Source organism: Enhydra lutris, unplaced genomic scaffold, assembly GCF_002288905.1.
Source record: "Enhydra lutris kenyoni isolate GAN:26980312 unplaced genomic scaffold, ASM228890v2 scaffoldscaffold17, whole genome shotgun sequence".
In the NCBI taxonomy this organism is placed as follows: Eukaryota; Metazoa; Chordata; class Mammalia; order Carnivora; family Mustelidae; genus Enhydra; species Enhydra lutris.
In genome coordinates this window covers 12917903-12940200 of record NW_019154101.1, presented here as the reverse complement: position 1 = coordinate 12940200, position 22298 = coordinate 12917903, and the positions used below count along the sequence as shown (strand labels likewise).

General features: G+C 38.8%; 1 protein-coding gene across 1 annotated transcript in view; it reads left to right on the top strand.

Annotated features, from left to right (window-relative positions):
• Positions 1-22298, top strand: part of LOC111147671 (ROS proto-oncogene 1, receptor tyrosine kinase) — a 123896-nt gene that overhangs the window by 60129 nt on the left and 41469 nt on the right. The window contains 12 exon segments of the mRNA XM_022503877.1: positions 2046-2308; positions 5064-5127; positions 5443-5645; positions 7179-7384; positions 7892-8178; positions 11230-11409; positions 12554-12756; positions 14492-14636; positions 15578-15810; positions 15898-16074; positions 20070-20238; positions 21144-21261. Coding sequence (XP_022359585.1) covers positions 2046-2308; positions 5064-5127; positions 5443-5645; positions 7179-7384; positions 7892-8178; positions 11230-11409; positions 12554-12756; positions 14492-14636; positions 15578-15810; positions 15898-16074; positions 20070-20238; positions 21144-21261 — 2248 coding nt within the window.

The window sequence follows — 22298 nt, the reverse complement described above, 5'->3', positions numbered from 1 at the left end:
TTTTTTTTTAAGATTTTATTTATTTATTTGACAGACAGAGATCACAACTAGGCAGAGAGACAGGCAGAGAGAGAAGGGGAAGCAGGTTCCCTGCCAAGCAGAGAGCCCGATGTAGGGCTCGATCCCAGGACTCTGAGACCATGACCTGAGCCGAAGGCCGAGGCCCAACCCACTGAGCCACCCAGGTGCCCCACCACTGTGGTTTTTTAACTGCAAAGATTCTTTAAATGATATTTATCCATAAGTCTCATAACAGGAACATAGTGGAGCCTGGGCAGGTTCTGGAGCAGTTAGCATTTGGATCCAGGTATGCTCTCTTTGAGATTGTCTTGGGATATCAGCTTTGGTCGAATTCTTCTGTGGAAATGGCTTTGTCTGCATCTGTCAGGGGATGCACAGGGGCTAGGGTCATCAGCACTCTGCTGGATGTTGGGGGCAATAAAATAAAAAAAAAAAAGAAAAGATCTGGCCTTTGCCTTCAGGAAATTTACAATATAGTTGGAAAATTATTCAAATTGACAAATATTTATTAAGCACTTACTGTGTGCCAGTCTTATACTAGATTTGAGGGGATTTTTTTTTTAAAGAGCGTGATATTGTGATTTTTCTTTTTTTTTAAAATATTTTATTTATTTATTTGACAGACAGAAAGATCACAAGTAGGCAGAGAGACAGAGAGGGGAGGGGAAGCAGGCTCCCTGCTGAGCAGAGAGCCCGATGTGGGACTCGATCCCAGGACTCTGGGATCATGACCTGAGCCGAAGGCAGAGGCTTAACCCGCTGAGCCACCCAGGCACCCTGATTTTTCTTTTTTTAAAGATTTTATTTATTTATTTGACAGACAGAGATCACAAATAAATAGGCAGGGAGGCAGGCAGAGAGAGAGGGGGAAGCAGGCTCCCTGCTGAGCAGAGAGAGCCAAATGCCGGGGCTCGATCCCAGGACCCTGAGACCACGACCCGAGCTGAAGGCAGAGACCTTAACCCACTGAGCCACCCAGACACCCTAGATTTGAGGGGATTTAACAAAGAATAAGAAAAGATGCTTTCTCTGATGGAGCACGTAACACAGTTGAGATAAACACATGCTTCCAATGATAATAGAAATGAGACCGTGAAAATTGAGTTGCAATGGCACAGAGCAAATAGACAAGATGGAAAGGTTCATCTGTATCAAGCTTCATCTATACCATCTCCTAAGAAGGAGAGCGCAGTGCTCATGGACTGGTATGGTCACTGAAGGCCTTTGGGGATGGGGAATTCTAGCTGGGCTCTGCGAGATGATGCAAGAAAATGTATCCCATGTGAGCACAGTGTAAGCAGGCCTGGAGACTGCATAATGATGTGAGTGTCAAACATTGAGAAGTGATGTGATTGGAGTGGAGAGTGGAAGGGGACCTGTAGAGGAGTCGGAAGACAGAAGACAGGCATCTTAGATGAAATGACAAAGACATCAGGCAGGGGAATTTCTCTTGATTAAGAGGAAGATAAATTCATTGAAGGAGTGGGAGAGACTAAATTTCTTGGTTTGACTCTAGGATTAATGGTAACCCCAAACCATACTCTTGGGGATATTCCCTACTGCTGGGGAGGATTCAAGGTGAGAGTGCCTGGATCCGTCATATACTTCATGTTACATCCCGAACTGGCTAAAGGCTGGACCGAGTTCCTGCCTTGCTTCCTGTGACTGCCATTTCCACCACCAGCTGAATCACTGTGTCAAGATGAGAGTAAATATTGCATTTTATAAGGAGAATCAGCCACCCTCCAGATGAGGATGATGAGGCACAGATGAGAAAGATGGACCTAAGTGCTGGCAAGACGGATTTGGGTTGAAGATAAGAAAGATTTGATGAAATATCGGGATAGGTTCATGAAGAAATCTGTGGAATATTCTCTCCTGAAGATCTTTAAGAACAAGACAGATGCACTCCAGTGGTCCGGAATGAGAAGTACTTATTCCTAAGCTTCTCCACACCCTCACCATGAATGGTAAAAAGTCAACCTTTCATTCTTGTCTACCTTATCTGTGTCTCTGCTTTGCAGTTCCGTCAGCACCACAGAACCCCAGGGTATTTGTATTACCAAGTGGAAAATACCATAACCAGAATGAAGTTGTGGTGGAATTTCGATGGAATAAGCCTAAGCACGAAAACGGTGTGTTAACAAGATTTGAAATTTTCTATCAAATATCCAACCAGACAGACACAAATGAAACATTCGAAGACTGGATCGCTGTCAACACAACTCCCTCGGAGATGTCTTTTGAGCTTGAAGGCATGAGTCCTGGGTACACTGTTGCCTTCCAGGTATGAATAAAAACAGGGAAATGAGGGTCTTAAGATTGATTAAAGGACTAAGTTAGGAATTCGGCCACTCTGTCAATAATTTGGGGTCCACTGTGATCATAGAATCAAGTGGGTAATGAGGACACAGAGGGGAGAGGGGACAGCTAGGGTAAAGGACAGCTTGACAAATTTCTGGCTTTCAGATTCAGAACAGACCATTATTTCTCCTGTGATCACTATAGGCCATGGACCACAGTAGATAACTTTTATATTCCTTATCTCATTTGATCCTCTTATGGTCTGTGAAGAAAAATCCAGGTCTCTGGGTGTATCGGTGAGTTACTAATGCTGTGTGGCTAGGAAGTGGTGTGCTATAGTCCAACTTCTAGAATCCTTTCTACTGGATGATTCACTATTGTGAGTCCTCTGGATGTCCCAACTTGGAGCTACCCATGGAAATAAAAACTGAGGGTCTAGGTGGTTGACATCTCAAAGTTACTTTTTGGCTGCTGATAGAGGAGGAAGTGAGAGAGAATGGGAGGCAAGAATAAAAAGCTACCCCCACCTCATTTTTGTCTTTTAACTCTCATATGAGATAGCTTTCTACTTACAGTAGATGGCTTGATGATTTTCATATCTTCATTAAATGGAAAGTTGGTGACAATGTTGTACATATTTAGAGCCATTTTCCATTACTTCTTGGGGAACATAATGCTTTGGGAAATGTTTTAGAGATCTGAACTTCCTGAGGATCTAGTTTCTTTTTGTAAAGTCCTAATTTAATAATTATTTTGTTAACAAATTAGGTCTACATAGACAAATCAAAAAAGTTGTACATAAAAGTTAAAGATAACACACATTCCCACTGGTTAAGATTTATGTGTGTTCTGGTTAAAGAAATATCCTGGTTAAGTGTATCTGTCTGTTACACAGAGCTTCAGATCTCAGCCACCACAAAACCACGCAAAGTGATATGCATGGGTATGCATGAGTTTCACTTAACACGGCCTTGTGCAAAAGTGAAGATGGCTTGGTATATGTGTGTAGCATCATACACACATGTATACAGAGAGTAGTATGTATAATATGGTAATAGATATTTAACACTAGAAATATATAAAAACAATCTAATGCTTTGTTGATTGAAAGGGCACTTGAGGATCTTCCCTTTGGGTCCATCATTATGGACGTCAGTTTTCTTTACAGGCTATTGTGCATATGCAAGGTTTGGAAGTGGAAGTAATTTACTACACAAGAAAAGACGTGTAATAAAAACTGTTTTTAAAAAGCTTTGGTACTAGGATGCAGGGCGGCACAGTGGGAAGAAACTATACAGCCCTCAGAAGACTTGGTTTTTATGTCAGTTTTTGCACGTGTCATTGTGGATGAGTTACTTAGGTTTGACTGAGATTTTGTCCGGTTTCTGCTCTTAGTAGTTGTGAGGCTCGAAAGAGATAATGTATGTAAAGTGGTTTGAGATGCACAATTTATTTTCAAATGTAAGTTTTAATTATTATTTCTATTATTTATTTATATTTCTATTTATATATTTATATTTATCCTATTTATTACTATTATTTTCTTATTATTTTCCTTTTCTAAATCTCCTTTTTTAAAAGTATAGTAAATTTAGTTATTTAAAGCTTCTAGTTGTTTATTTCACAGTAAGTGGAAATTTGCCATAATATGCATAGTTTTGTTTCTGTTAAATGTTCTACAGAAAATTTTGAAAATAGCTAAAACTTTTCTTAGAAATTCAAATCTTTTGCAGTGGGGATTTGTGCCATTACTTCATACTTTTTTTTTTTTTTGAAGATTTTATTTATTTGACAGAGAGGGAGAGAGACCACAAGTAGCAGAGGCAGCAGGCAGGGAGAGAGGGGGGCAGGCTCCCTGGGGAGCAGAGAGCCGGGGCTCGATCCCAGGACCCTGAGATCATGACCCGGGTTGAAAGCAGAAACTTAACCCACTGAGCCACCCAGGTGCCCCACTTCATACTTTTTTAGACAAAAAGATCAACAACAATAAAAAACAAACCACCAGCATGAATGTGAGGCAATATTTACCTCTTAGTGATTTATTGCTTTATACTTGAATGGAAGTAACTATTTGAAACTATTCAGTCAGAAAAAGAAAAATGCCATATGATTTCACTCATGTGGAATTTAAGAACACAACAGACAAACATAGGGGAAAGGGGAAGAAAAGGAGAGGGAGGCAAACCTTAAGAAACTCTTAACTATAGAGTACAGACTGAGGGTTGCTGGAGGGGAGGTGGTTGGCGATGGGCTAAATGGGTAATGGGTACTAAGGAGGATAATTGTGATGAGTGCTGGGTGTTGTATGTAAGTGATGGGTCACTAAATTCTACTGCTGAAAAATATTATACTGTACGTTAACTATCTGGAATTTATTTTATATTATTTATTTATTTCTATTTTAATTTAATTTAATTTTTTCAGTGTTCCAAGATTCATTGTTTATGCACCACACCCAGTGCTCCATGCAATATGTGCCTTCCTTAATACCCACCACCAGGCTCACCCAACCCCCCATCCCCCTCTCCTCCCAAAACTTCAGTTTGTTTCTCAGAGTCCACAGTCTCTCATGGTTTATCTCGAAATAACTGGAATTTAAATAAAAACTTGAAAAAAAAACTATTCATAATCAGAATTATGAAGTGAAATCTTCAATAATCTATCAGTTTCAGAATGGAATTATTATCATTGAGGACACCACTGAATGCCATTTTCTTGGTATCTTTTTCTTTCTTTAGGTTCGAGTCTTCACATCCAAAGGACCTGGACCATTTTCTGACATAGTAAAGTCCAAAACAGCAGGTATTTATTACCAAACACTGTGCAAAAAACAGCTAGTGTTTTAACAACATTCTTGACCCTGGGTATGCTCAGGATATGAATACTGTCTCTGAGCTGAAGTTAAAGTCAAATAATCAATTTTTATCATCCATGAACATGTTTAAATAAGCCTAAGCATAGGGTGCCTCGGCAGTGTTGACCAAGACTGGAACAGTAGACGACCCCAGAGGAGACCCATGGATTTCAGAATAGTCTGCTTGTGAATCAAGAGATTTTGCCAAACCAAAGATTTTTTTTCCTTATACATATTCTAAGTGTTTCGTTTCTTGTTTTCAGAAATCAACCCATTTCCATACCTTGTAACTCTTTTTGACAGCAAGATAGTTTTATTAGATATGGATCAAAATCAAATTGTATGGACATTTTCAACAGAAAGAGACATCAGTAGCATGGGCTACACAGCTGATGACGGAATGGGGTATTATGCTCAAGGAGACTCACTTTACCTTCTGAACATGCACAACAGGTCCACTTCTGAGGTATCTCACTATGTAAACTATTCTGGAAGGAAAGACATGGATAATTTGCATACCACACTACCCTGTAATTAAAATGGCTGGTCAGTGGTTGAGCCATTAAGATTAGAATGGTTGATAAGGACAGATGTTGTCTAATTATTTAGCCACAGATAAACAGAGATTAGATTTTGGGCAAATGTCATTCAGGATTAATCTAGCAAATAGTTATTTGGTTTAAGGCACTGTGTTAGTTCCTGGGATAGAGGGGTAAAAAAAAATCACAGTCCTGGTATGAGTCTGACACTAGGAAGATAGTACTGTATAGTAATTAATGTGTGAGCTTTGGGATCTGAAATTTAGAATTTAACTGGCTTCCCCACTTACTAGATCTGGCCATCAGCAAGTTATTTAACTACTGATTATGTGGTATCTGGTCATATGGCTCCTGCGAAGATTAAATGAGATAATCTAGGGGAGGCCTGAGCACAATGCTGGGAATGTGGTGGCATTCACTGGATACAGCAGGCAGACAGAAGACAGCATCATACCAGGCTGAGGGTAGGATGTGGTGGTATGACAGAAAATGGGTGATCAGTGCAGGTTGGAGAGGTGGTGGTATAATGGAAAGACATGTTGGGTACAAAGAAGATGATACAGGTGAAGGTGGGAAAAGATGAGGGGGTAGTAAGTGTAAAGACAGGGAAACAACAGAGCCATACCATATTTAGTAGGCTGTAAATAGAGTGAGCTTGGAATGGAGATGGGGGTGAGGGTGAGTGAAGGACAGGTGGGAAAGCTGGAGAAGTAGACAGGAGCCTCAATATAATGGGCCTCTTCTACTGTGCTAAGGTGTGGAGTGCCAATCCTGAAGACCACATCAAGCCATTAAAGAAACTTAGTGGGTCATTCACATGATCAAGTTATGTTACAGAAAGACCTATTAGTGATGTCAATAATGATTTAGAGAAAATTATGTCTTAGACAACTAGGAGGCCATCACTGAAACCCGGACAGGAAATGGTAGGCAGGAAATGAGAGGCAGTGAGATGAGAAAGGAGAGAATAACTTTGGGACATATTTTAAATGGGATTTATTCACGTTTGGGCAGTCATGATAGGAGGAAGTCATGAATGAATCACATCTGTCAGAATTACTCCTCAGGTGAGTGTTGGAAATCCATAAAAATATAGTAGGCAGGAGAAAAGAAGGTTTTGGGGGTGAAGTGATGAATCTATTTCCTGGGATCATTCATATGGAGATGTTCAGTATTCAGTTTGAATCAGTAACTCAGTGAGGGCTTTTGCTACTGTTCTTGTAGCACTGATGTATGAATTATAGTTTAAGTCATGGTAGTTGAAATTAACCAAGAGAAAGAATACAATGTGGGAAGAGGACCAATGATACAATGATACACAGTGCAGAGCTATTGAGATTTTGGATTATAAAGAAGTGCAGTAAATAAGTAATATGGTAGATTGCAGAAAAGGCCTCAAATTTGAAAACAAAAAAAAATGACCACTATCTCCTTGGCTGTGTTTTCTACCTGTTGTTAAGATTTTCCGAGGTGTACTGGTTTTTGATATCACAATTATTACAATTGACTGGATTTCAAGACATCTCTACTTTGTGCAAAAAGCATCACAAAATAGAATGCAAATATTTGATGTTGATCTTGAACATAAGGTGAAATACCCCAGAAAGCTGAAAATTTGCAATAGAAATTCAACAATAGTCTCTTTTTCTGTGTATCCTCTTTTAAGGTATGTAAAGTGTGACTATCTGTTTCTGCTTGATGAAATAGACATTTAATATAATATCTTTGGTTTAATATTAGAAGTCATCGATGGGAAAATAAGATACTTAGGGTTCTTGACTAGCTGTATTAATTCATACTAAGTAATTCTACACAAATTATGAGCCCAGAGCCACAAATTTGTAAATTTAACCCGTACTGACAATTTGGCTAACCTAAAGTTATGGTAATTACCAACAGGAAACCAAAGCTTTGCACATAGCACCTCAAGGTCATTGTAGTCCAAGGCTTTAGTTGTAAACATAGTTATTGAGAAGTCATGGGAAAATGCTATCAACTAAATCGCTTGTGGCCAACTCTATCTCAGAAAGTTATTGGACACTTGGACATGTTCTCTCCAAACGCTGTATTTGTCTCTCTGTTTGTTAGGAATGATTAATCTTTACTGGAAACGAACATTCACAATGATGTGTTTTATTCATTAAGTTGGAGGGTCTTTTTTTTCTCCCTATAGTCGCCTGTATTGGACAGAAGTTTCCAATTTTGGCTCTCAGCTGTTCTACTACAGTATTATCAACCAGACCTTGAATCGCATTCTTCCACCTATAGCCACAAACCATTCAAATGGAAGGAGACAGTGTGTTTGTGGTTTTACTCAATTTGAGTTTAGTGGAACAATGACGATTGATACCTCTGACCTGAAGAAACCACAGATATACTTTGTCAAAGGGCAAGAGATCTGGGCCATGGATCTGGAAGGATGTCGGTGTTGGCAAGTTGTCATGGTGCCAACTCTGCTTGGTAAGACATCCATGTGTGTACTTAGATGCTCATTTGTAATTGTAGTCCCTCCTGTTCCATTAAAAAGAATATATTCAAAAGAAATACACATGGTATTTGCTCTGGACAATGCCAGCTGTTTCTGTAAAATATAAGTCAAGTTGTTTCCAGGAAAATTGTATATAGATATTCACAAAATTTTCTGGATCCGTGGGTTTCTTTGTTGCTGTTGTTGTTGTAGTTATTGTATAATTAACAGTAGAGCTACAATTTATTGAGCTTAACTGTATATTCTAAGCAAGCTCCCAAATGTACTACCTCATTTAATTTTCAAAGCACCTTGATGAAGTAGATGTTAGTGTCCTCATTTTATGGATGAGGAAACTGAGGCCGAGGAAGACTAAGGTACTTGTCCAGAGGGCCATGATTAGTGGAGGAGCTGGGGTTTGAAGCTAGGCCTGACTATAGTATCGATGATCTTATTACCAGCACCCCACTTTACTTCTGTTGTGATGGTCCCATTGTCTCCACCTTCAGCATGAGTTGGTCAGTACTTGACAGGTCTATTTGTTGAAATGCAGTGCATGTGGAGGAAATACTTAAATGTCTAAAGGGATTTGGAGGTCTTCTAATTAGGAGCAACTGCAATAGGAAAAAAATGCACTCTAGATACACTCATATATTATTATTTTTTTAAATTTATTTATTTCAGGGAGAGAGAGAGGGAGAGAGAGAGAGAGAGAATGTGCATGAGCAGAGAGAGGAGGGGAAAAAGGGGAAAGAGAGGGGGAGGGACAAGCAGACTTCTGCACTAAGCCTGGAGCCCTACTCTGGGCTGGATTTCATGACCCTGAGATCATGACCTGAGCTGAAATCAAGAGTTGGACTCATACCCAACCGAGCCACCCAGGCGCCCCTACTCTCATATATTCTTCAGAGTCTACTCCTCACTGTCCAATGTTGTAACCACCAGTCATATGTGATTTAAGTTCAAATTAACTAAAATTAACTGAAATTAAAAATTTAATTCTGCAGTCACATGAGCCACATTGTAAGTGCTCAAAAACACATGGTTATTGTGTTGGGCAGCATAGAAATAAAATATTTCCGTCATCAAAAGTGCTATTGAACATTGCTGGTCTATATAGTGAAGTTTTGAAATTGCAAATGAGTGTGTGTATGTGTGTCTGCGTTATAATTGCACATATGGTTTTGTTGATATGTTACCTAGAGCCTTTGAGAAACAATTCCAATATACTTTCAATGGGTTTTGGAGATAACGTTTTGAACTTCTCTTATTAGGAGACTTACTTGTTTCTGTTCAATCTGTGACAAAGACTCTTTCTTGATCAAACATTGGGTTCCTCTGAGCCCTTCCTCAACTAGACCTTGACATTGGTCTTCCATGTCTGTCATTGCTGAGTCTAGTTTTAGCAAGAACCCTTCTAAATCAGTTTAGAGATAATCCTCCACACCTGGTATTTGATCTAGTTCTTTATTCCCCACCTGTGATGTTCTAGGCTTGCCTTTAGCAAAAATCACAATAAGCCAGTTTAGCAAGAATCTTTCTATCCTTGCTGTCTCCTCTTAGTAATTTTCTATTCACTGATCCCCTCACTCTGCTAGTTGGCTCTGCATCCCCAGCTGACCTTGTTGTATGTGAAGTTGAGCACATCTCTCTCCTCCAATATATTATAGTATTACAATAGTCTTAACTAAAGTCTTCCTTGCCATTTAAACAATTGTCAGAATAATACACATCTAATCTAATCTATCGTCTAATACACAAGAATTATTTAGTGGGCCATTATCTTATAGGTATAGAACCGGTTAGTCTTGCAGGAATCCATAATTAAAGTTTATAACCCTAAAATTAGAAAATTTGAATGACTTTAGAGATCCTTTAGCTGGCATGATGTTGGAAGCAATCCCCTCTATGAAAACAGCCTTGCTTGAGCCCCTGCTTATAAAAAAAAGAAATCTACTTCTTTTTAAGGAAGTTTTTAAACTTTTTGGAATAATTCTCTATATTAGATTTCCCTACTATATTTAGCCAAAGTTTTCTCCTCATTTTTCCCATTCACTGGTCTGAGTTCTGACCTCTAACTTTATAAAGAATCTACTGTCATAGCTCATGACAGTAAGTTGGAAGAAAAATTCATGTATCTCGAACTACTCTTCACATGATGTGGCTTCTAGATCTTTCTTTGCCCTAGTCACCCTCCTGTGGTTTCACTCCGGTTGCTTGATATACTCTTAAATGTCGCCTCCATAACAACTCCCTATACTCTCATTGTGATCTGGTTAGTGCAGGGACCTTCTGACTGCCTCCGTCTTCTTTTATTAGAGCTAAAAGCGACCTTACGTCTTTGGGTTGCCTGCCATTTGAAAAACCCATAGTCTTTTTCATGTTAACTATTATTAAGCCAGATTTCTTTCATTTGTTATTTATAGAATTGATTTTAAGCTTGAATTTAGGTTATCACATTTATTCCTATTTCCTATTCCTATTTCAATCTATTTCCTGATTTTGTTATATTTTCAAATTTTAAGTCAGTGAGTAAACCTATTAGTGTCAGTAAGAATTGTGTATCATGTACAAATTTGGTAAGCATTTTTACTCTGTGTTAATTCCTAATCATTGGTAAAAAATATTGAGCAAGACACTGAGCCCTGGGTCTGTCATCTAACATCTCTCTTCCAATAGGCATTGTTTGATGTGGAGTCACACAAGTTAAGTTGTAAATCTTGGCTCTCAACTTTACTAACTTTGTGGCCTTGAGGAGATTATTTAACTCCTCAAAGCTTCAGTTTCCACTTCTACAAAATGAGGCTAATAATAATAGTATTTACCTTATTGACTTAGGATGGAGCTAAATTGAGAAAATATCTATAAAATCTTTAGCTTCACAACATAAAATAAAGGTGGCATTTTTTTTCCAACTGAAATGATAGAAAGATTCAAAATTTAGTGATTATAATACAGAAAAAGTATTTCACGTACTGTGTAGAGTAGAAACATATGTTATGTATATTTGTTCTTTCTGTTCTTTATTCTATGTTTTTCACGAGCAGGAAGAACACTTGAAAGCTTAACTGTGGATGGGGAATTTCTTTACTGGATCTCCTCGGCAAAGGACAGCACGCAGATTTACCAAGCAAAGAAAAGCAATGGGGCCATCCTCTCTCAGGTGAAGGCCCAAAGGAGTAAGCATATCTTGGCTTACAGTTCAGTTTTGCAACCTTTTCCAGGTAATAAGATTGTACTCGTAATCAGCATGTTCTCCCAGTTTAGGGTCAGAAAAGTCTCAGACTGTCTTCTCCAGGCTGAGCACCCAAAGCCCTTTGTTACTCTCAGCATTACTCCAAATGGTTAGGATTGGTGCATGGTAGGATTGCTGTTTGCTCCGGATCATAATTTAGCTCCATGTGTATCCATGGCTCGGGCTGTGGTAGACAACTTTAGACATTGGAAACCCTTGTCTGTCATTCTCTCTGTCTTCTTCCTTTTCTCATTCCCATCATTTCTCTTCTTTCTGTCTTTTCCCCTCCCACCCCGAGGATATTTTAGACCTCCCAGTCCATCAAAAAGCACCGCATTAAATTTCAGGACTTTTTCAAAGTAAAGTGCTGTATTTATTGTAGCATTTTGTAGGTCAACCATTTATCACGAGTACATGTGTGCTAAGATTTTTTTTTATTAAGTTCCTAACTTTTTTGGTAATGTGTCACTCATGTTTTTTTAGTGCTGTGCCTAAAACTCTATCTCTTCCATAAACCCTGAGGTTTTTATTATGCAGTTTTGTATGATGCAATGACTTTTAGGAATGTATGTCTGGCACTGTGGCAGAACTAGCTATATAATTCACATTTCACTTTGAGAAACTTAAGAAATTTAGTAAGTCTCTGCAACATCTGTTTGAAATTGAACACACACATAAACCTGTACATCCTTAAAAATAAAAGCCCTAAAACGAGCATGAGTTTTTGTAACTGGAATTAATTTAAAAAATATGATTAATATAATGCTGTCATACTTTTTTGAAAGTAAAAAAAGGGTCAATTTGATTTTGCTACTATGTATATTATTCAGTGTACTTTAGCGCCACCTGCTGGAGATTTGAGCAATGAGCACATCACAGAACTGACCAAGAGCTGCCCATCCCTTTTTCTGAGACTTTTAAGGACTTCAAAATGTATGCGGGGGGAGAAACCACGAAACACAAAAAACAAAAAACAACCTTGTCTTCTTTTCCTGAAAAAACATGCTCAACACTTCAGTATATCATACCTTGTCAGCTAGGTTAAAAAAAGATGTTGTTATCCTTGATTTTAAATAAGTCTGCTTTATTTAAATAAGTATGTGTATATTCTTAATCTTCTTTTATTATTTTAGATAAAGCATTACTGCGTCTAGCTTCAGATCTAGCAGAGCCGACTATACTTAACACCAGTAACACCAGCCTCACAATCAGATTACCGCCTGCCAGGACCAACCTCTCGTGCCCAGGCATCACCAACCCAACTCCAACATACCTGGTTTATTACAAAGAAGTTAACAGCAGGAAAACCAGCTCTGAGCTGAAATATAAAATGCTGGTAAGATTGGACCTGGTGGTCTTTGTCTTTTCACAAGACACTTTCACTTTTCACAAGATACTTGTTTCTGATGTAAAATTCTCATTCGGGACACCTGGGGGCTCAGTGGGTAAGCGTCTGCCTTCAGCTCAGGTCAGGATCCCAGGGTCCTAGGATCCAGCCCTGCCCTGGGCTCCCTGCTGAGGAGGCGGAGCCTGCTTCTCCCTCTCCCTCTCCCTCTGCTCCCTCTCCCCCGGCCTTCTCTCTCTCTCTTTCTCTCTCTCTCTCTGTCCCCCCCCCTCTCTCTCTCAAATAACTAAATAAAGTCTTGAAAAAAATAAAATTCTTACAGTACATTATTTTGTATATTATATTCTGAAACACGCGACTGTGCAAACTTTTACAGCTGATTCATTCATGCAGATAGTGTTCTAGTCTGGTCTGGGAATTAAGCTTCAGGGAAGTATATTAACCCTGGCCAGTGGTGGATTGCCATAGTGACAGTTTCCTGAGTGTCCTGTAAGAACGGGGTTTATTGCCCTCCCTGACTAATTATCCCCAGAAAGTGATAGAGATGTGTTTTTGTGGCCTCTGTGGCAGACTGTAGGTTGAGGGATAAGAAATGATTAGATGGAAAGAACATTACTGTATACCCCTCCTCCATAGCGCATATTTAATGTAAAAATGGTGTGTTCTATTGTTGTCTGTTATTTCCCGTATGCTGTGAAATGCACCATTATGTAGAGATTATGTTTCTATTTATTCGTCATTGTGTTCTTAGCACCTAGCATAGTAGTGGGCTTTTAGAGGCTTTCACTAGATAGTTCTTAAATGGATTAATTAATTGGCACAATTCATCCCATCATTGGCATTGGTGTTTCAGATGTCCTTGTGATGGAGTCATTTGTGTCCAATATTTTGCTCTGTGCTTGTTATTTAAGCAAGTCAAAAGGTGAAATTGACCATCATCTGTTGGAGGTTAAGCACTATATACTTTTTCCGAAAGGACACATGATTCTTGTTAGTTCCTTTTGTCTCTTTTGACCTTTCTTTACACTTCCTGATATATCAGAGGCAGCTTGGATCATTTCGCTGCCCCAGACTGGGCACTGGCTAGTTCTGTCACTGCTACTGGTTGATCCCATTGTCTTCACACTGATGAATATGGGTCCGAGGCAGTGGTTCTCTAACCTGACCACACATTGGAGTTTTAAAAATCTCTGGGTCCACACTTCACCTCCGACCAGTGCAATCAGAATTTCTGGGGGTAGGGGGAAAAGGCACAAGTGTTTTCTTAAGACTTTCCGGATGATTCCAAAGTACAACCAAAGTTGAGGACCGTTGGTCTAAGGAAAGTATTTTTACTTTCTGAAGCATTGTCTCTAAGAACGACGAGCTAAGCCAGCTTCACCTTTCATCATATTCACTTAGAGTCACAACTTTACCAGACCATCTTGCTGAATGTTTGATGCAGTGCTAGGAAATAGTATCTCCTTCTGAGAACTGAGCTTCATACATGAAATGAGCACATCACAGAACTGACCAAGAGCTGCCCATCATTTGGCATTTATTTTTGGAGGTATTAGGCAACCCAGGTCTGGGCAGATGAGAACAGTGAACATGATCGTTCCCATGATCCAATATCAAATTAACTTTTAAAAATCCTTTAATTATTTTCTCCCTTTAGTTAAACAGTTTCTTCTCCTTTGTACAAAAAAAATAAGATCGGGTATTGATTTTTAAATATGAATTACAGGAGTTTCAGGAGAGGATAGTCCTACTTGATGGGTTACAACCATTTTCAACGTATGTGATACAGACAGCTATAAAGAATTATTATTCAGACCCTCTGGAACGGTTACCTCTGGGAAAAGAGATTTGGGGAAAAACTAAAAGTGGAGGTGAGTTATGGGCTTGGGACGGGTTTTTAGAGTGGCATTTCGTGATATATGTGACATATGTTTCTATATATATTTTTTATATGGATGCTAAGTAATCTTGATTATGTGAAATTAAGCTTAATAAGAAAAATATATTGTTGAAAATACCCTGATGAACTGATCTGTGCTCTAACAACAAAAGAAGACTAATATTCCTTTGGAATGGAAAGCAATAAGAAGGTAAGGTATCAGCTTCAATACTTTTGACCAAGAAACACATTCTCTGGTCTCACCACAGGGTGTCACCCTTTTCCTATGTAGCCACAGGTCTCTGTATGCTTGGAGACACAGAATTCAGCCTTTTTTCTGTGTGAATTTTACCAAGGCCACAGAGATTGAAAGTAAATAACATCATTGCCTTGGGTGCCTGGGTGGCTCAGTGGGTTAAGCCTCTGCCTTCGGCTCAGGTCATGATCTCAGAGTCCTGGGATTGAGTCCCGCATTCTCTCTCTCTCTGCCTACTTGTGATCTCTCTCTGTCAAATAAATACAATCTTAAAAAAAAAAAAAAAAAAAATAACATCATTGCCTGAAAGAAAATGGATCTAGAATTAAAGAGGTGTTCTAAGTGGTGGCGATGATTTTGAGGTGATGCCATTTTTTTCAGATGTCTCTGATGACATTCCCCAAACAAATCTGAATGGGTTTATTCATCCTCATTGGCCCTATCATTGAGCTGGAGCCAGAGAATGAGTTAGTCCTAAGGCAAAAATAAGCAAGAGCCTTTCAAGCAGTCTGTTAACTTTCTATGTTACCGTGATATGAGAGACTGGCTTTCCTTTGGAACATCTGTCATTTGTTCTGCTCACGTAATATGATTATTCCACAACCAAGACCCCGTTCCTTCTTCCCTTGTTCCTTGCTGATGCAACATCCCTTGTCATTTGTTGCTGTTTATTTCAGTGCCAGAGGCAGTCAGGTTCATTAACACAACGGTGCAGTCAGACACCAGCCTTGTCATATCCTGGAGAGAATCTCAGAAGCCAAATGGACCTCAAGAGTCAGTCCGCTATCAGTTGGCAATCTCACATCTGGCTCTAATTCCGGAGAGTCCTCTAAGACAAAGTGAATATCCAAATGGAAGACTCGCTCTCCTTGTCACTAGACTGTCTGGTGGAAAACTGTATGTGTTAAAGGTACAGTGAGCATCTCGGGCTCTTGTATTGGTGTTCTCAAGTGTAAGGCTCTGAAGAGGTTAAGTAATTGTTCTTTTTTACAAAAAGGTTCTGGCCTGCCATGCTGAGGAAATGTGGTGTGCAGAGAGTCATCCTGTCACTGTCAAAATGTTTGACACACCAGAGAAACCTTACGCCTTGGTTCCAGAGAACACTAGTTTGCAGTTCAATTGGAAGGCTCCAGCTGATGTTAACCTGACCAGATTTTGGTTTGAACTCCAGAAGGTAGATCTCACCATACACTTTTCATAAAGATCTGTGTTTTATGCTATGGGATAAATTAGAAGACCTTGCTCATATGTCTAGAGTGTTCTCTTGTATAAATCAACAATATATTTGACAATATTCACTGATTTAGGTTTGCCATATACAGAAGCTATCTAGACTCATTTCTGACGGAAACAATTTCCAGAGAGATTAGTTTGCTCTTGAAAGGCTCCATGGAAAAGGGTATGAACTATGGATTACTGGTTTTCATAATATTTCACTTAGTTTAGATATCATCAGCGTGGCTGTCCAGCTTAAAGTCCATAGCAATTTGGTGTTTTCTATGAAAAGAATAAAAGAAATGAACAAGCAAATAAACAACACCCAAAACCTTGTTTAGAAATGTTCTTTCTGTCATTTAAGGGCTGTGTAGCAACAGGAGAGAAGTAAAACATTAAATGAGTTTATTCTAAACTAGTTTTTTCTTGGGTGATAAACTTTCATGCTTTATCCAATTTAAAAATACCCACTGAATTTGAAAGCATCAATTAATTTAATTAATTCACTGCTGGGGAAAGTCTATGTTGATTTTCATATTGCCCCACTTAAAATGGATTATTTAAATAATTGCTACATTTCATTTTCAGCAGTATGTATTTTGTGTGTCCACATTTGCAAAGATTGGTTAGGAATCCTTTGTTCAGTTGTACAAAAATGAAGCAGTATAGTCATGGCCTCGGTTTTTTAAAAAAACAAATGGAGTTGCTCCTCTGGATGTTTTTAAATTTTAGTATGTAAGATATATTTTTTAAAGATTTTATTTATTTATCTGACAGACAGAGATCACAAATAGGCAGAGAGGCAGGCAGAGGGAGAGGAAGGGAAGCAGGCTCCCCGCTGAGCAGAGAGCAATGCGGGGCTTGATCCCAGGACCCTGGGATCATGCCCTGAGTTGAAGGCAGAGGTTTAACCCACTGAGCCACCCAGGCGCCCCTGTAAGATATTTCCTACGATCTTGTACCCTTTAGATAAAATCTATGAAAACTGTGTAACAGCAGTGAATGTCAAATTGACAAAACCAATGGCCATAGTTTAGTTGGACTTTTTCCATTGAGCATGTTTACAATGATTTGTTGCCTATTTAAAAAATGGTCATCTTATAAAAATGCAATTAAATTGGAGGATCACCTTTTTTTGGACATCTGTTAAAGTAAGCTCAATGCACTTCAGTTTAAAGGCAAGGTGGGGGATGTAAACTTTATTTCATATGTCAAAGAAAGGAGATGGGGAAAAGCCTTACAGCTGGTGATCCTAAGCCCCTCCTTCTACTGATGAGAATTCGGAGAGCCAGACAAGTGCCATAGTGAGTCAGAAATCACAAGCCAGGCAGGGAAGAGTCCTGGGGGCTGACTCATCCTACACCAGTCCTACTTGGGTGCTGTCCATGGAAGGAATATGAGTCACTAAGGCACCCAACCCACTCCTCAAAGTTTGGGACCAGGACAGCTGACTGAGCCTGCTTGGTTCAGTCCTTGTGACTTTCATGCAGTGCTTTTTATTTCAAAACTTCCTCTGCATTTGTTGAAGAATCCACCACTTATAAAATTATGAAGCTGAGGGTGTAGGATACAGTAATTTTCACACTTGTGACCTGGTACAGCACTAACTGCTGAGCCCAGTGGAAGGCTGTGTTCTGAGAGGGTTGATGAGTACATCTAGTCAGAAAGTTCTGTATTTTTTGAGTAACTTGAACATACCTCATAATGATAAGACAACTAGGAGTAATGCTCTAACTCCATACTGAAACTCTGAGGGGTGAGAGCTAAGGGTGAATGTGTATCTTTTTGATTAATAGTTTTTAAAAAGAAAGAAAACAGAAGGATAAACTTCCTGTTTTCATCTTTGTTGTTAAAATTTCCTTCTATGGAAAATGAAGGAATTAGACCACATGGCTAAATTTCTACTAGTTCTTAAATTCCACAGTTATTTTTTTTAAATCACAACAGTGTATAGAAGAAGAACATATTTAACTTAGATTGAGGAGAAACAAGTAGTTTCACTTTGGTAAATTATTTTCATGAAAGCCCATTAAAAGTTGAGTTTTTCTCAACTGTCCAGGAAAATTCTTACCAGAACCAAACATTTTTGAAGTTCCATTCTCTGAGACATGATAGTCTGCACCATTTCCTCCACACCCCCGCCCAAATAATTTGAAAATCCCTCTGTGGTATTGAAAATCACCCCTGCACTTGTTGGCCTCTGACAAATGGAAGGTCCTGACTCTCTTGTGATTTACTGGGGTAGCCATGGCTCCTCTCCAAGTTGGTGGTCTGCCCAGAACATTCATTGCTGTGGTGAGGCCAGTACTCGACAGTTTTCCAGCAGAACCCTTGGTCACACATCTGACCTTCCAAGGAGCTTTGATCATTTCTGGGTGGTATGGAATGTTGGACCATCTAGACTATTCACTTATGATAGTTTCTACAGCAGATTATTAAGGAGCCAGGACCACAAAAGGCTAAAATTTTTGAGCCAGAAATCAATATTTATCTCTGTCTCTTTCTGTTTCTCTCTCTGTCTCTTTTTCCCATGGTTCAGAGTAAATATTGTGGACACAATGCATCTGTTTCTAAAGCCTGTATGTTGTAGTGGGATTGGTCCATTTATGAATTTAGCAGGCAATGGCTCAGACATCAGCATTTCTGTATTTTTTCCCATTCCTTCCAACCACCCTTTGCCTCTTTCTTTTTGTAACAAGGTGGTCTACTTCCTGAAGGTGCCATAGGAATCATTCCTAATTGAATAGAAACTAATAAAAAGTGTCCATCCAATGAAATGATGTGACCTTGTGAGTGTGAAATGAAAAACGAGATGTAAAGTAAGGTTTATTTATGGAAACTGACCTTCTTAGGAAACTCTACTGGAGAAAATACGCTAAGAACCCTTGACAAAACGCCATATCCTCTCTGTCTTTCCGTACTCATACACTGAAAAAAAAAATCTCCATTTTCAAATAAGATACCAAGGGTCCAAATACACAGATTTTTAAAAAGCCATGCACAAAGCAAGTGTAAGATAGCTATAAATAGAGACCCGGTATCTACAGTGGAATGGAAGTAAGATTTCCTAAATTTAACTTCTAACCTTGCTACTTGGTAGCTGAATGATGATGGGCAGAAGTTTCCTTCTTTTCGGGAACTGGGTTTTGTATGTCTAAACATAAGGAATGCTGGTTAGAGGTCTGAAAGGAGATTTGGAGGAAGAAACTAAACGTTTTCATTTATAAGTCATGGTGAACCTCTTGAAAGAATCAAAATATGTAAAAATATTATTAATTTGAAAATACATTATTAATTAGCAAATACACAGAATTGAAAATATCATTGCTCTGACCCATCATGGTTCCTCAGCTGTGAATTTGCATTCTCAGCTATCCTGATTTAAGGTAGGTATCTGCCATTAGGGATAACAAAAAGATAAGCTTCGAATCTTCCATAATGAATATATATAGTAACAGATTCATGTCTTTCATTGGACTCATCCTACGGACCGTCCTTCAAGTCAGTTATAGCTTGTCACAAAAGCAGAAAAACAAAAACAAAAAACCCCCATAAAAACATAAAATGGGGGGCGCCTGGGTGGCTCAGTGGGTTAAGCCTCTGCCTTCGGCTCAGGTCATGATCTCAGGGTCCTGGGATCGAGCCCCGCATCAGGCTCTCTGCTCAGCAGGAAGACTGCTTCCTCCTCTCTATCTGCCTGCCTCTCTGCCTACTTGTGATCTCTGTCTGTCCAGTAAATAAATAAAATCTTTAAAAACAAAACAAAACAAACAAACAAAAAACATAAAATGGCTGTCAGTGGTAGAGATAATGTTTAAGATCAAACATTCATAAAGAAGCTCTTCTTTTTTAACAGAAAATATATTTGATTTAATTTTTTAGTGGCTTGCCATAGACTTGTGAATTTCTATGTTGTTTTCTTAAAGAAACAAAAAATATTACTTCTTTTTCCAGTGGAAGGACAGTGAGTTCTCCCATGTTAATGCTTCATGTATCCAAGGCCCAGATTATGTGTGTAACATCACAGATCTACAGCCTTACACGTCCTATGCTGTCCGTGTAGTGGTGGTTTATAGGACAGGAGAAAACAGCACCTCACTCCCAGAAAGCTTTAAGACAAAAGGTGAGTCCTAACAGCCTCAGTATTAAAAAAAAACAAAACAAAACTGTAAGTTTCTCAATGCCTCTCTTACCACTTCTTTCACCAATCCTAGAGGTTAACCTTTTTTTAAAAAGGTGTAAATTACTATTTCTAGAGCTTGAGTGAAGAACCTGAAAAGAACCAGGAGTCCTTACAGGCATTAACGAGGTAATACTGACCTGGTCTTGTAGAACCCTGAACTGGGCAAGGTTATTTCACCTTTCAGTATCCTCTGCTTTCTGTCTGGCTGTGACATTTTGCAGTGAGAATGAAACGAAAACAGTGTTATTGAGTGTTCAACATATATTTACTCACTGACTGCTATCTTCTAGATGCTAAAAATAAAAATCCAAAAGAATGTCAGTTAGTGATCCCTATAAGTTGATCCCTATAGAATCAAGGAAGAAATTCTCCCAAATTTACAGTAGTTTTCTTTGCATCATTTACTTTGTGGTGAGCTAGAATCCATCTAATCCATCACTTGTAAAAACTTCAGATACTCATTTAAAAATACACACTCATGGGGTGCCTGGGTGGCTCAGCGGGTTAAAGCCTCTGCCTTCGGCTCAGGTCATGATCCCAGGGTCCTGGGATCGAGCCCCACATTGGGCTCTCTGCTCAGCAGGGAGCCTGCTTCCCTTCCTCTCTCTCTGCCTGCCTCTCTGCCTACTTGTGATCTTTGTCAAATAAATAAAATAAAATCTTAAAAAAAAATACACACTCATATGAGAATATTTTTGAATATTTCTTTAATGTATTTGGCTTTCCTCTTTGGAAAGGTATTCTATAGAAAGATGCTATGCAGAATATTTTATATTTTATTTTATTTTATATCAGAAATATTTTATTTCTGACTTATTAGTCAGTATTTTCTTATGTTTCCAAAGCTGGAGTTCCAGGTAAACCAGGTATTCCAAAAGTATTAGAAGGGAGCAAAGATTCAATACAGTGGGAAAAAGCTGAAGATAACGGAAGCCGGCTTGTATACTATATCCTTGAGATCAGGTACGTCTGTTTGCCAAAGTGCTTTGTAAACTACAAAGAACTAAGCAGTTAATTATAAGGTATTATTAGATTGAAATTAACTATATTTATGAACGTGTATTCATAAGTAAATACGAAGGGTCTTTAGTTGAAGGACCTTGAGGGCACCGTTATGTTCTCTGCCTTGGCACTCCAATTATAAGGCAGATCACATCATTGTTCTTGGAAATCTGCAACTACTTGTCAGAACTTTATGGAAATAATCCAATCATTGGCACATGCAGTTAATATTTATTTAATATCTGTTCCGTTCAAGAAGCTGAGCTGATGTTCGATATGAGATGATGGTATGCGTGTGAATTTCTGATGATAATTTGTTTTAGCAAGATAAATAATGTCTAGTGAGAACTGGCAGTGAACTAGGTATTTTCAGAATGTACAAACAGGTCAAGGTCTGAAATGGTCTGACCTGTAGAGATCACACAGGATTCTTCGTCCATTGTGAAGATTACAGTTCGCAGTGTGCTCCCAAGAGTCTGAAAATGCGCCTTTAATGAAAACCGTGCAGCTGATGAACATAAGCAACCCCAAAGCTGGCCACTATGGGGAGCTCTGTAAATGGGAACTGACTCAGAGGGACTGATTTCATGCCAGCTTGAGGGGAGAATTCCAAATTTCACAGACACTCCCCTCACAGGTCTATGAAGCTATCTTTTAAGAAGCTCCAAGGACAAAAGTCACTTCCATAATTATAGTCCTGGCAACTTGAGCGTTAGATCTATTTTTGCTTCATCTTTCTCTGGTACTCCCATAACCTTAACAAATTTTCCTGCACATGGTAGAGAATTACATTGGCCGCATTTCTAACTGAAACCTCTTTGAGATTCCTATTACTGTTTTTTACGCAGAGTCAAATACATTCTAGTCTACTGAAACCTCTTTGAAATTCCTATTACTGTTTTTTATGCAGAGTCAAATACATTCTAGTCTACTGAAACCTCTTTGAAATTCCTATTACTGTTTTTTATGCAGAGTCAAATACATTCTAGTCTACTGAA